Genomic DNA, 15,474 nt, shown 5'->3' on the forward strand with positions numbered 1-15,474 from the left:
CAGGTGATAGAAGTTTGTGTAGTTGCTATTGAATAAGGAAAAGCTGCTTGGGAAGCAAAATGTCTGAAGGTAGGTAAGTCACCTGGACCAAATGGACTACACCCCAGGTTCTGAAAGAGGAGGCTGAAGAGATTGTGGAGGCATTAGTAATGATCATTCAAGAATCACTAGATTCTGGAATGGTTCTGGAGGACTGGAAAATTGCAAATGTCACTTCACTTTTTAAGAAGGGAGCGAGGCAGAAGAAAGGAAATTATGGGCAATTAGCCTGAATTCAGTGGTTGGGAAGATGTTGGAGTCCATTAATAAGATATGTTTTCGAGGTACTTGGAAGCATTTGATAAAATAGGCCAAACAGTATGGTTTCCTTCAAGGAAAATCATGCTTGACAAATCTGTTGAAATTCTTTGAGGAAATAACAAGCAGGATAGACAAAGGAGAGTTAGTGGATGTTGCATACTTGGATTTACAGAAGGCTTTTGACTAGATGCTGTACATGAAGCTGCTTAACTAGATAACAGCCCATGATATTACACAAAATCTACCGGTGTGGATAGAAGATTGGCTGATTGGCGGCAGGCAAAGAGTGAGAATAAAGTCGGCCTTTTCTGTTTAGCTCCCAGTGACTAGTGGTGTTCCACAGGGGTTCTACAAGGAAGAGAGGCATAATTTATTTTCTAAACAGGAAAAAAATTCAAAAATCAGAGGTAGAAAGGGACTTGGGAGTCCTTGTGCAGGATTCCCTAAAGGTTAACTTGCAGATTGAGTTGGTGCTAAGGAAGGCAAATGCAATGTTAGCATCCATTTTAAGAGGACGAGAATATAAAAGCAAGGTTGTAATGTTGAGGCTTTATAAGACATTGGTCAGACCACACTGGAGTATTGTGAGCAGTTTTGGGCCCCTTGTCTAAGAAAGGCTGTGGTAGCATTGCAGAATGTCCATAGGAGGCTTATGAGAATGATTCTGGGGATGAAATGGTTAATGTATGAAAAGTATTTGGTGGCTCTAGGCCTATACTCACTGGAGTTTAGACGAATGGGGGTGAATCTCATTGAAACCTGTCGAATACTGAAAAGCCTAGATAGAATGGATGCGGAGAGGATGTTTCTTATAGTAGGTGGGTCTAGGACCAGAGGGCACAGCCTCAGAATCGAGGGACATCCATTTATAACAGAGACAAGAAGGAATTTCTTCAGCCAAGGGGTGATGAATCTGTGGAATACATTGCCATGGACAGCTGTAGAGACTAAGTCATTGAGTATATTTAAAGTGGAGTTTGATAGATTCTTGGTTAGTTAGGGAGTCAAAGGTTACATGGAAAGACAGGAATGTGGGGTTGCAAGGGATAAAGAAAATCAGCCATGATGGAATGGCAGAGCAGACTTGATGGGCCAAGTGGCCTAATTCTGCTCCCATGTCTGTGGTCTTATGAGGTGATGCTCCTCCATCCTGAGAGTGGCCTCATCATGGCAGTAGAGGAGGCCATGGAGCAACATATTATCCTGCTTGTTGTGTATGCAACTAAGGCGCTGAACAAAGTAGTCCCCCAATCTTCAACAGGGCTCATCAATGTAGAGGAGACCGCAGTAGATGACCGCAACAGATTCCCAGGTGAAGTGTTGCCTCTACTGGAAGGACTGTTTGGTACACTGATTGGAAGTTTGGGAGGAGGTGAATTTAGAGGGGAAGTTCTCTGCTTTATTCTTCACCCAGACCCGACCATCTCCTCTCCATCACTACCCTACTCCATATGGCAGAAATTCTCCTCATACTCAACAATTTCTTTTTCAGCTCCTCCCACTTTCTCCAAACCCAAGGTGTAACCATGGGCACCCAGGTGGGTCCCAGCCATGCTTGCCTTTTTATTTGCTGTGTGGAACATTTCATGTTCTAAGTCATCACTGGTAAGCTCCTCAACTCTTCCAGTGCTACGTTGACGACTACATTGGTGCTGCTTCAACAGCGTGTCAATTGGTGAAAATCAAGGACATGTGGAATGTGATACAGACAACCTTAATGTCACAATAAGATTTATGTGCCAATTCAAATCCATTGCCAGTATTTAATCAAATACTTTGTCCTGTAAGTGTTAACAGGATGTTTTCTTGTTTGGCATAGCCACCTTGCACAAAATCAGAAATAAAATCTTCAAAATCCAAAGACTGCAATCATAGCACAAGGCAGCAGTTAACAAATCCTCTGTAACAGTTGTGGCAGAACAATTTTAAAATGGTGAATTTGACAAAGTGTTTACTACTTGAATTTCTTCATGAACCTTTAAAAGCAAGCATTCACAGGGCCTGATCAAAATCTAATGGCACTGTAACATCTATCATCCTCTACTGCCAGTTTCTTAGTTTATCCCTATTCTCTTTTACCTAAGCTTCACTCAGTCTCAGCCCCACAGAAGGGTAATCTTTGACGAGGCAAAGTATTGCTCCATGTTAAGCAGCCATATACAGTGTATAATTGGTGGCTGGGCTGGGTTTGAGATACAGAGGTATCTGCATGTGTTGATGCATATACAACAAGTATGAAGGGAACTTAAGGAAGCTAAAGGTCCTTTCCACACTCTGTTAATGAATAGGAGAGAGCTGTAAACTTCTGGAGTCCTCTGGGGAAAGAAAAATGTCTTTCACAAATGATCAATGAAGATATGTAGAGGAAAACTTATCACTGGGTTTCCCACTGTGGTCAAGTGCATGGAGAAGCAGATATCGAGCTTAATGGAGCAAATAAAGGCTGTCAGGGCACGTTTCAATCTTGCCATCTGTCTTCCTGAAGATAGCTCCTTGAGTCGATGTGCTGCAGGGGGAATGGCACGTCATCCTCTTTCATAACGTCAGCTCTTCTGCTTCTTTGCTAACCCTCAAAGTTACTAAACCCATGTGACTCAGATAGCAATGGCAGCAGTTAAAATAAGTTCTCATGGGACTGACCGGCTTCCTTTTGGTTTTTGTCCACAAACACCACAAGGATCCATAGTTAAGAAACCGTATCCTCCCACCAGCTTTGTGTGACCAGTAGAGCATCTGCAGGGGTGTTTGTTGGGGAAATTTTCTTTAATAACAGAACTATACATATGAAAAGTCAAGAATTCTTCACAACATTGCTTCTGACATTTGAATTGTAAACCTTCAAAACATCTGCTGTAGCGTAATGCCACATTCACAAATCAACAATTTTCTGTACTTAGGGGAATTCTGATGCTTCGCAAAGCAGAATGCTCCTTTGTGCTCCTGAGCATCAATTTTAATTTCATCACAAACAAGAGAAAAATCTGCAGATGCTGGAAATATAAGCAACGCACACAAAATGCTGGAGGAACTCAGCAGGCCAGGCAGCATCTATGGAAAGCAGTACAGTCGACGTTTCTGGCTGAGACCCTTCAGCAGGATTGGAGAAAAAAGGATGAGCAGTAGAGTTAAAAGGGGGGGGGGGGGTGGAAGGGGAGTGAGAAACACAAGGTGACAGATGAAACCGGGAGGGGGAGGGGTGAAATAAAGAGCTAGGAAGTTGATTGATGATACAGATACAGAATTGGAGAAGGGGGAATCTAATGGGAGAGGACAGGTGGCCATAAAAGAAAGCAAAGGGGTGGGGGAGGAGCACCGGATGGAGGCAATGGGCAGGCAAGAAGATGAGGTGAGAGATAGAAAATGGGATGGGGAATGGTGAAGGACGGGGTGGCCATTACCAAAGTTCAAGAAATTGATGTTCATACCATCAGGTTGGAGGCTACCCAGACGAAATATAAGGTGTTGTTCCTCCAACCTGAGTGTGGCCTCATCATGACAGTAGGAGAGGCCATGGATAGACATATCAGAATGGGAACGAGAAGTGGAATTAAAATGGGTCGCGCTTTTCCGGCAGACAGTGTGTAGGTGCTCAGTGAAGCAGTATCCTAACCTGCGTTGGATCTCACTGATATATAGGAGGACAGGAGGCCACACCAGGGACACAGGAAATATTGTATGACCCTAACAGACTCACAAGAGAATTGTCACCCCACTTGGAAGGACTGTTTGGGGCCCTGAATGGTAGTGAAGGAGGAGGTGTAGGGACGTCTGTAGCACTTGTTCTGCCTGGAAGGATAAGTGCCAGACAGGAGATCAGTGGGGTGGGACGAATGGACAAGGAAGTCGCATAGGGAGCGATCCTTGCGGAAAGCAGAAAGTGGATGGGAGGGAAAGATGTGCTTAGAGGTGAGGTCCCGTTAGAGATGGTGGAAGTTGCGGAGAATAACATGCTGGATGCGGAGGCTGGTGGTGTATTAAGTGATGACAACAGGAACCCTAAACCTGGTGTGGTGGCGGGAGGATGAGGTGAGAGCAGATGTGCCTGAAATGGAAGAGATGTGGTTGAGGGCAGCATTGATGATGGAGGAAGGGAAGCTCATTTCTTTGAAGAAGGACCTCCAGTACCTCCAGTAAGTTGTGCGTGTTGCTTTAATTTCATCACCCTTTTCGTTACGTCTAGAAGATCCTGATACTCATGAAGGGAACAGCACCACAAAGTGTGCAGATGATATAAACATTGAAATAACTTGTGTTGAGGACTTAAGACATGGACATTTTAGTAAAAATATTACACGTACAATAGAAATATGAAGTGATGTGCTTTGAATGGACTATAATGGAACGGGTATGATTTGAGAAGATTTTAGGAAAATATAAAGGCCTTAGATGAGAGAAAAGGTTTTTCAAGATAATATCAAGTAGATTCCATTTAAGGTAGTTTTGCAAATATATGATGTTTCTCCTTGAAACAGAAACTTAAGAGTTTATTCAAATAAAGACTGAAAGAGCATGAGTAGGTATGATAAATTACAAAGGGGTAACCACTTCTCTGGTGAATGAGGTGATTAATAAGGAGAAGTTATTGATTTAAAATGATTACAAAAGGCCTAGAGAAAAGATGCAGAGGATTTTTTTTCTTCTTATTCAGAGCAAAGTTGGGTTGTGGAATCCCTGGAAAGATGTTGAAACTGATTCCATTTACACAGTGGCTATAAAAAGTATTCACCTCCCCCCCAGAAGTTTTCATGTTTTATTATTTTACAACATTGAATCTCAGTGGATTTAATTGGGCTTTTTTGACACTGATCAACAGGAAAAGGCTCTGTTGTGTCAACATGAAAACATATCTCCTCAAATTGATCTAAATTAATTACAAATATAAAATACAAAATATTTGATTGCATAAGTGTTCAACCCCTTTGCTTCGTCACACCAAATCATCACTGGTGTAGCTAACTGGTTTTAGAAGTTTAAATAGTGATCATCTGTGTGCAGTCAAGGTGTTTTAATTGATTGTAGTACAAATACACCTGTATCTGGAAGGTCTAATTGCTCATTATAGCTAAACAATCACTCAAATTGTCTATAATAGAGGTTCAGATTCCTCTAAGCAAAGCGGAAGTCAAAAGCATTATGAAAACACAAATTGAGGAGACATGGCAGAAGCATTGGGATGAGAGTGACACAGGGAGTCAACTGTACAAAATACAAAGGCAAGTCAGATACCAAAGAATCTCAGGTGGGCATAGAAAGATAGAAGTGATCATCAGTTGTTTAAGAATTGGTCACACAAGTCTTAATTACACATTTTACAAAATAGGGAAACATCCAACTGGGTTGTGTGAATATTGTAATCAACCAGAAACAGTTGAACATTTATTGATAAAATGTAAGAAGTATGAAAGAGGAAGAGTGAAGACAATAGGAGCGCTTCAGATAAACAAAAAAACTGCTGTGGGTATAGAAGACATTTTAGGTGGGAGTTCAAGAGAAATACAGACCTATATCATGAAGTATTTGGAAGTCTCTGGTTTATTATATAGAATTTAGGGAATGCAATTCTTTTCATTCCTCCTGTTTATCAAACGATCCACACTCCATTTTAGCAGGTGGCGGTAATGCACCTTAAAGCTGGTTTGCCAACTGCCATAAAACAACAAAAGAAGGAGGTCTAATTGCTGCTGAGTAAGTATCTTGGTAAAAAATACACCATGAGGACAGAACTCCACGAAAAGGTTATTGAAAAGCACAAGTCAGGAGATGGATACAAGAAAATTTCCAAATCACTGAGTATCCCTTGGAGTACAGTTAAATCAATCATCAATCAATGGAAAGAATATGGCACAGCTGTAAATCTGCCTGGAGCAGCCCGTCCTCAAAAACTGACTGACCGTACAAGAAGAGGGCTAGTGTGAGATGCCACCAAGAGACCCTATAACAACTCTGGGTGAGTTACAAGTTTTAGTAGCTGAGATGGAACAGACTACACGTACAACTACTGTTGCCTGGGTACTTCACCAGTCACATTTTTATGGGAGTGCGGCAAAGAGAAAGGCATTGTTGAAAAAAACTCCCATGAAATCTCAGCTAGAGTTTGCCAGAAGACATGTGGGAGATTGAAGTCAGCTGGAAGAAGGTTCTATGGTCTGATGAAACCAAAATTGAGGTTTCTGGTCATCAATTTAAACATAAGCCAAACACTACGCATCATCAAAAATACATGATCCTCCGATCGTGAATCACACTGGTGGCAGTATCATGCTGTGGGGTTGCTTCACTGCAACAGGCCCTGGAAGGCTCGTGAAAGTAGAGGATAAAACGAATGCAGCAAAATCCTAGAAGAAAACCTGATGCAGTCTGCAAGAGAATTGGGACGTGGGAGAAGACTTGTTTTCCAGAAAGACAATAACCCTAAGCATAAAGCCAAAGCTACACAAGAATGGCTTAAAAACAACGAAGTTAATGTCCTGGAGTGGTCAAGTCAGAATTTGTGGCTGGACTTGAAAACAACTGTTCACTCACCATCCCAATGCAATCTGACAGAGCCTGAGCAGTTTTGTAAAGAAGAATGGGGAAAAAAATACAGTGTCTAGATGTGCAAAGCTGGTGAAGACCTATCCACACAGACTCAAGGCTGCAATTGCTGCCAATGGTGCATCTACTAAATACGGACTTGAAGGGGACAAATATGCAATCAATTATTTTGTATTTAATAATTGTAATAAATTTGGACAAGTTTGTAGAAATTTATTTTCTAAAAGAGTCTTTCTGTTGATTAGTGTGAGTAAAGCCAAATGAAATCCACTGTGATTCAATGTTGTAAAACAATGAAACATGGAAACTTCCAAGTTGGGGGGGGGGGGGGGTGGGTAGGGTAAATACTTTTTATAGGCACTGTAACTTTTTTTAAAAATGGTCTGATCTTAAGGATAGTAAATCAATGGCTCTAAAAAAACAAAGGCAGAAGTCTGAGATAATAGGTGACTGTTCATTCAAAGAGTAACACAATAGGCACAAATACCCTATTCTGTAAATTTCTATGATTCCATGATAATCTAAATATTAGGGCAAGTTGTGCCTTCTTTAGATATACAAGCAGTGAGATTGATATGACAAAGACTCCTCACAGTTTTCAGTGAAATATTGGCACTTGAATAGGGTACGATTGGGAGTTTACATGTGTGTGCATGCACATGCATATATGATGCACTGGGATTCAACAGTCTGTCAACAATTAATTATGGAGACTGCCAAATTATAATGTTAGAAATTTATCAGTCGGTAAAACAATATTCTGATAAGGCATTATTGCTTCAGAAATAGGGATAAAGGCAAAAAAAAGAAAAGGATGCTTTCAACACAAGTACATTCCTATATTGCTTAACTGATAGTCTGAGTACAAAGATTATTGCTAATGGCTAAAATAGTTTACCTTCCAACTTCATATCTGGAGTTCCACATTCCACTCCAATAAACCTAGCCTTCATTGCACCCTCAAAATACACAAATATTGTTGGTAAATATTTGTCTGGGTAGTTGGGGATACAGATGTTCGCAATAGCCTTCATGAATTTTGCTTCTGGATATTTCTTAGCGAGCTGGCCCAAGTGATGGTTGAACAAAATACACATTGGTATGCTGCAGTAATAATAGTAACAAAACAGGATTATTCATTTCTAATTATGTTAAAACTTGATTTTACGTATGCAAAGGTAAATAAGTTATGGGAGTTGATCTCTGAAAAGAAAACTATGTAAATATTATCTATGGGCTCTCTTCCTCTGCAATATAGAACACAATCAAAAGAACCTCTAACAGTAGGTAAAATATTTAATATTGTGATCTGTAACTTGTGGATGAATTCAATCAATAGAATTAATCCACCAGTTACAGGTCACAATATGAAATAGTTTATCTACAGTTCTACTTATCAATTTGATGCCTGCATATTTGTTTTGTCTGAATATTCAGAAAATACTTTGTTCGATTACATGTTTAACAAGGCTCCTTTTATTCTCCAATTATTTATGCCATCTTCTTCTCACTTTTCTGATTACCAAAGAGGTCTTGTGATCCCAGTTTTAATCTTTTGTAACTCACTTTGTTAACTTCTCAGCCTTTCCTCCTATTTCACTATTTTCAGATCATTTTTAAAAACTTCTCCATGCCTCCAATAATTCTACTAAATTTTTGCTTCTCTTCTGTGCTGCAGTTTGAAATATTATCACACTAAAGGCAATGTCTGATTTAGTCTGAATAATTTGTCTTATTCAATTCCTCACTTTCCTTTGCTAGTTTCTAGCGAGGTGACCATAAGAGATTCAACATAGCTTGCTTACTTTCCTTCAAATCTATGAATTTATTGTGCTTGATTGACAACTTTTGAAATTTAGCACCTAAGAGCAATCATCTGCATGCCAATGTTCTAAACAGAAGAACATAGGAACAGAGGAAGATTGAAATAAATTCAGTAACATGAAAAATAACATTCCGAAGAATTCTTTTATTAAAAAAAGTTATTGCGTGGAATATAAGATTCATCAAGCAAAATACAATAAAGCAATCTTAAAATACTGTAAAATTAAAATCAGTGGATTACTATGTTATTAAAGTATATACAAAACAAAAAGCAAGACAATATTTTACTGGGCTAACTACCAATCAGCTCGATTACACAGCAGGGAACAAAGGTGAAGTTAACACCAATAAATTATAACTTAAAGTTTCTCTTATAAAAAATTTCAGAAGATACAAGTATTTTAGAATTCAAATTCTGTATTTCTGTCTATTTTTATGTTAAGTTTGATCACAAGTTTTATTTTTAGTACTTGAGTTTCAAAATATTTTGAAGGGATTGGAAACTTAGATTCCATAATTACATATATTTTCCATGAACAGGTGAATTTCATATGGCAATTGGCTGGGGAACCTTTACTTAGACTTTGTCCTGGAAACTTTACTCAAAATAGTTTCTTCACTACTTCTAAGTGTGAGGTTACTATGATGTAGGGAACAGGACATTTGAAATCTTGGTTTATCTCCTCAACCAAAGAGGTATAAAATTTGAGACATAAAGAGAGGAAGAGTATGAAATATACTGCATAAATTAAAGCTTTGATAGTGAAAACATACAGAAATGGATTGAACGAATGGGGAGAAACGGGGAGGAAAGGGCAATTCACTGGCAGTTAACATCTTGAAGATATGAGACCAGCCATTTCTAACTTTCCTCTTGTCATTAAAATTAATGCAGTTTGCAAAGCATACTTGTGCCACAAATTAGAAGATCTATCTTTCTGTGGCAAGTTTAATGGATATTTAATGTGCTCATGCAGGCACTTCACAGAAATTGTGGGAAGGTTATGGATGAAATGCCTCATGAAGTTAATGAGAGAACAGCACAATTTGCTAGCAACATATAGCAATCTACAATTTGGAACACATATCTTCCTGCCCATCTTTTCCTGATAATGTAACATAACCTGATAACATTTCTAGTCAACATTTCCTGTGTAACACACACAAAATGCTGGAGGGATTCAGCAGGCCAGGCAGCATCTATGGAAAACAGTACAGTCAGCGTTTTGGGCTGGAATCCTTCGGCAGGACTGGAGAAAAGAAGCTGAAGTGTTTTGCCCAAAACATCAACTATACATTTTTCCCCCCATAGATGCTGCCTAGCCTGCTGAGTTCCTCCAGCATTTTGTGTGTGTTTCTCGGATTTCCAACATCTGCAGATTTTCTCTTGCTAACATTTCCAGTCTGATGTGACAACTATGCAATAAAGTTCACCCACAAGCTCTTCCTTCAATCCAGGGTCAACTGGATAAATGCCTGATTTACGACTCTAAACTAATTAGTCTATGTTCATTACATTAACTTTAGTTAGGAATAATTCTACCAACACATAATCCACCTTTTGCTTCTTGACATCATTTGGGTGTTCTCTTCAACCTCTACTTTCCTATTGCTTTGTATTTTTCCCATTTTTGAACCTCTCTTTCTCCTTATCCCAGATTGAATGTTGACACTTCCTAGCCAGTCAGTAATGACAATGCCATGAGGTATAATATCCATTGCTATAAATGATATGCTAAGGGAAATCTATACTTATAAAAAAGTTTTCATCTTTTTTTTTACATATAGTGCCTTGAGACTGAAGATGATTTGGTTCCACACTGACTTGTGCAAGCCAATGAGAGAATCATATACCCTTCTGGGGGATGTGGTAGGAGGTGTGTTAGCTTGTGAGGTTTCTTCATCATTTATGCAGGTCTTCTATGTGCTCTTGGTGCATGGTGTTAAGGTTCTTAATATCATTCCTAATGTTTCTTCTGTACATTGAGCAATCACAGGTATGAGTCAGTGGAAATGTGGCACTTCTTCAAAGAAACTTTGAGCACATCCTTGAATCTAGTCCTCTGTCACCCTGGTATGTAATCTCATTCCGTGATAGCACTTAGAATAACATGTCTGATTCAGGATCCTGATATTGGCACATGCAAATTCTTAATTACAGAAAAAATAATCCTTCTGTTCAGTAAAATAAAACTCCAGATAAATTCACCCTGATTAACTCCAACCAAATCATTTCAAATTGTGCAAGAGTGGATGCATAAGGAGCACAGTTTATTTGGTATTTCAGTAGCAAACTCAAGCTCTACACAGCAGGATATACCTCTCTTGTATTTAGAACCTGAGTCTACATTGCAAGCCAGGAACTTTGTTGGAACACTAGATATTCATCAACACCATGTCCTGTTCTGAAAAAGGCTATTATATCAACTGGTTACATAGAACATAAAAAGATAGTACAGCATATCATGTTTTGCCAACCTTTTACTCTACTCCACGATCATTCTAATCTTTCCCTCCTACATAGCACATAACTCTCAATTTTTCTTTCATCCATGTGTCTACCTATTAACTGTCCTGAACATTTCAGTCTGTATCACCACCCTCTTTTGCATTTACCTTTCTCTATGTGAAAAAACCTTTTTCCAACTTCTCCCCTAAATTTTCCTCCACTCACCTTAAAAGAATATCTTCTGTTATTACGTATTGCTGCCCTCTAAGAAAAGGGTGCTGGCTGTCCATTCTATCTATGCATCTTATCATCTCATACACCTCTATCACATTGCCTCTTATGTTCCTGTGCTCCAGAAAACAAAAGCTCTAGTTCAATCAACATTTTTGCATAAAACATTGTTCTCTGATCCAGGCAACATTGTGGCAAGTCTAATCTACACCACATTTTTCCTACAATGAAGCAGCCAGACTGAACACGACACTCTAAGTGTGGTCTAAACAGTTATGTAGGCTGCAACTTTACCATGGGGTTTTTGTATTCCATCCCCTGACTAATAAAGGCCATCACACCATACAACTTCTTAAAGACCTTATCAATTTGTGTGGCAACCTTGAGGGACCTATGGACTTTGAGCCAAGATCTCTATATTCCTCCACACTGCTAAGAATTGTGCCATTAACCTTGAATTCTGCCTTCAAGTTTGACATTCCAAAGTGTGTCACTTCACACTTTTCTGAATTGAACTCCACCTGCCACTTCTCAGCCCAAATCCAACCTACAACAATCTTCTATACGATCCACAACACCAACATTCGTATCATCTGCAAACTGACTACCTCACACTTCCAATTATCTATCCAAGTTACTTTACACACATAGAGCAGGGGTTTCAGAACAGATCACTGCTCATCACCAAACTCCAGGCAGAATATACTCCACCTGTTACCACCCTCTGACCTCAGTGGGCAAGCCAATTTTGAATCCATTTACATTCTTTGTAGCAGATCCACTGTTCCACTAAACAGGGTTGAGAGTCATAGAATCATAGAAACATACAGCACAGAAACAGGCCCTTTGGCCTATCTAGACTTTGCTGAACCATTTAAACTGCCTAGTCCCATTGACCTGCTCCTGGACCATAGCCCTCAATACCCCTCCTATCCATGTACTTAACCAAACTTCTCTTAAACATTGAAATCGAGCTTGCATGCACTACTTGTTCTGGCAACTCACTCCACACTCCCACTGCTCTCAGTAAAGAAGTTTCCTTTCCCCTCATGTTCCACTTAAACTTTTCACTTTTCATCTTTAACCCATGACCTCTAGTTGTACTCCCACCCAAGTTCAGTGGAAAAAGCCTGCTTGCATTTATCCTATCTATACCCCTCATAATTTTGTATAACTTCATCAAATCTCCCCTCAATCTTCTATGCTCCAAGGAATAAAGTCCTAACCTATTCTCTATTCTTCCAGCCTTATTTACATCTTTCCTGTGGGTAGGTGACCAAAACTGCACACAACATTCCAAATTAGGCCTCACCAAACTTCAACATATCATCCCATCTCCTGTACTCAATACTTTGAATTATGCAGGCCAATGTGCTAGAAGTTTTCTTTAAGACCCTATCTGTCTGTGATGCCAATTTCAATAAAGTAGGTCCTGGATTCCCAGATCCTTTTGTTTTCCTCAGTGTCCCACTGTTCACTGTGTATCCTGGTTAGTCCTTCTGAAGTGCAACACCTTGCATTTGTCTGCATTAAATTCCATCTGCCATTTTTCCAGCTGGTCCACATATTGTTGCAAGCTCTGTTTGTCTTCCTTGCTGTCCACTACACCTCCATTCCTGATATCATCCACAAATTTGCTGATCCAGTCAACTACTTTATCATCCAGACCATTGATAGAGATGACAAACAACAACGGACCCAGCACTGATCCCTGTGGCACTCAACTAGTTACAGGCCTCCAGTCAGAGAGGCAATCATCATCTACCGCTCTTTGGCTTCTCCCACAAAGCCAAAGTCTAATCCAATTTACTACCTCATCTTGAATGCCAAGCAACTGAACCTTCTTGACCAACCTCCAATGTGGGATCTTGTCAAATGTTCATGTAGACAACATCTACTGTCTTTCCTTCATCAGTTTTCCTGGTAACTTCCTCGAAAAACTCTTTAAGATTGGTTAGACATGACCTGCCTACCATGAACGAAGCTATGCTAACTATCCCCAATCAATCCATGCCTATCCAAATACTATGGGATGGCGGAATTGGCGGTCCCTTAAAATACCTTCTAATACTGTTCCCACAACTGATGTCAAGCTCATCAGCCAGTAATTTTATGGTTTATTTTTAGAGCCTTTCTTAAACAGTGGAACATTAGTTTTCCTCCAATCCTCTGGTACCTCACCTGTTGCTAAGGATAATTTAGTTATCAGTTAAGTACCCCTGCAATTTCTGCACTTGCCTCCCACAGGGTCTGAGGAAACATCTTGTCAGGCCCTGGGGATTTATCCACCCTAATCTGTCTCAACTGCTCTCCGTACAAGGTCCATTAGCTCACTGCTGCTTGGCCTTGCTGCTATAGACTGTGTCCATCTCCCAAGTAAATACAGTTGCAAAACATCCAGTTAAAATCTCCCCCATCTCTTTTTGACTCCATATATAGATTACCATTCTGATCTTCTACAGAACCAATTTTGTCCCTTGCTCTGAACAAATCCATAGAATCCCATATGATTCTCCTTTGTCTTGTCTGCTAGGTCAACTGAATGCCTTCTTTTAGCCCTCCTTCCTTCTTTCTTGTGTGTCCTCTTGCATTTCTTACAAATTATAAGTACTTCATTTGTTCCTACCCACCTATACCTGCTATGCACCTCCTTCTTTTTAAACCAGGGACTCAATATCTCTTGAAAACCAAGGTTTACTTTATGTCTTATTCTGACAGGCTCATACAAGCTTTGTACTCTCAATATTTCACTTTTGAAGGCCTCCCACTTATCAAGTACACCTTTGCCACAAAACAGCCTGTCCCAATCCACACTTGCCAGATCTTTTCTGCACCATTGTAATTGCTCTTTCTCCCATTTAGAATATTAACCGTGGACCACACCTATTTTTTCCATATTTTCTTTGAAATCAATGGCACTTTGATCACTAGATGCAAAGTATTCCTCTACACAAATTTCTGTCACCTGCCCTGTCTCATTCTCTAACAGCAGATCAAGCATCCCTCTCTCTCTCTCTCTCATTGGGACTTCTATGTACTGATTTAGGAAACTCTCCTGAACAAATTTGACAAACTCTGTCCCACTAAGTCCTTTAACAGTATGGGAGTCCCAATCAATAGGTGCAAAGTTAAAATCACCTACTTTAACAACCGCATGTTTCTTGTAATAGTCTGCGGATCTTTCAAATGGTTTCTTCCTCTAAACCCTGCGGACTGTTGGGTGGTCTATAAGATAGCCCTATTAATGTAATCTTATCCTCAGTTTCACATATAAGGACTCACTAGATGAGTTCTCAAGTCAGTTCTGACTGAGCACTGGCGTGGTACTTTCCTGACTTGCAACACCATCCCTCCACCTTTAATCCATCCCGCTCTGTCACATCTAAAATAGTGGAACCCCAGAATGTTGAGCTGCCAGTCCTGTCCCTCTTACTAATGTTTACAATATCAGAAGTCCATGTGTTGATCCATGCCCTGAACTCATCTGCCTTTCCTGCAATGTGCAACTCAGAACATTAGTCACACTGTGCTTAGCCTATTGATTCCTGATTTTGTCTGAGGTCTTAACAACATCTGTCTCCACAATCTCTGCACTGTTCTGACACTCTGGTTCCCATATCCCTGCAACTCTCGTTTAACCCCCTTCCCCCATTCAGCACTAGCAAACCTTCCTGCTAGGATATTAATTCCCCTCTAGTTCAGGTGCAAACTGCCTCTTCTGTATAGGTAACACACACAAAATGCTGGTGGAGAGCAACAGGCCAGGCAGCATCTATAGGGAGAAGTACAGTCCTGACGAAGGGTCTCGGCCCAAAACATCGACTGTACTTCTCCCTATAGATGCTGCCTGGCCGGCTGCATTCCACCAGCATTTTGTGTGTGTTGCTTGAATTTCTGGCATCTGCAGATTTCCTCGTGTTTGCGTCTTCTGGATAGGTCCCTCCTTCCCTGGAGAGACACGAAAATTTTTATCCTTGCAAATGGTAATCTTGAAGTTAGGAAGAGAAAATGTAAAATTACTATCACCTCCAAAACACAGTAACATTAATTTCCTGTGTTGGAAATATGTGGCTTGTTTCATTAATGTTGGACAATATATGACAGAAAACCTGCAGCAGCATATAGGAATGAAGTAG

The 15,474-nt window shown here is 40.0% G+C and overlaps 1 protein-coding gene across 2 annotated transcripts in view; it reads right to left on the minus strand.

Annotated features, from left to right (window-relative positions):
• The window catches only part of LOC132404766 (phosducin-like protein 2), a 34,179-nt gene that overhangs the window by 5,164 nt on the left and 13,541 nt on the right, over nucleotides 1-15,474 (minus strand). For both annotated transcript variants that reach the window (XM_059989224.1, XM_059989223.1), the window contains exon 6: nucleotides 7,733-7,938. In XM_059989224.1, the coding sequence (XP_059845207.1) occupies nucleotides 7,733-7,938 (206 nt within the window). The remainder of the gene's footprint in view (nucleotides 1-7,732; nucleotides 7,939-15,474) is intronic.

The sequence above is a fragment of the Hypanus sabinus genome, chromosome 14, assembly GCF_030144855.1.
Source record: "Hypanus sabinus isolate sHypSab1 chromosome 14, sHypSab1.hap1, whole genome shotgun sequence".
NCBI lineage: Eukaryota > Metazoa > Chordata > Chondrichthyes > Myliobatiformes > Dasyatidae > Hypanus > Hypanus sabinus.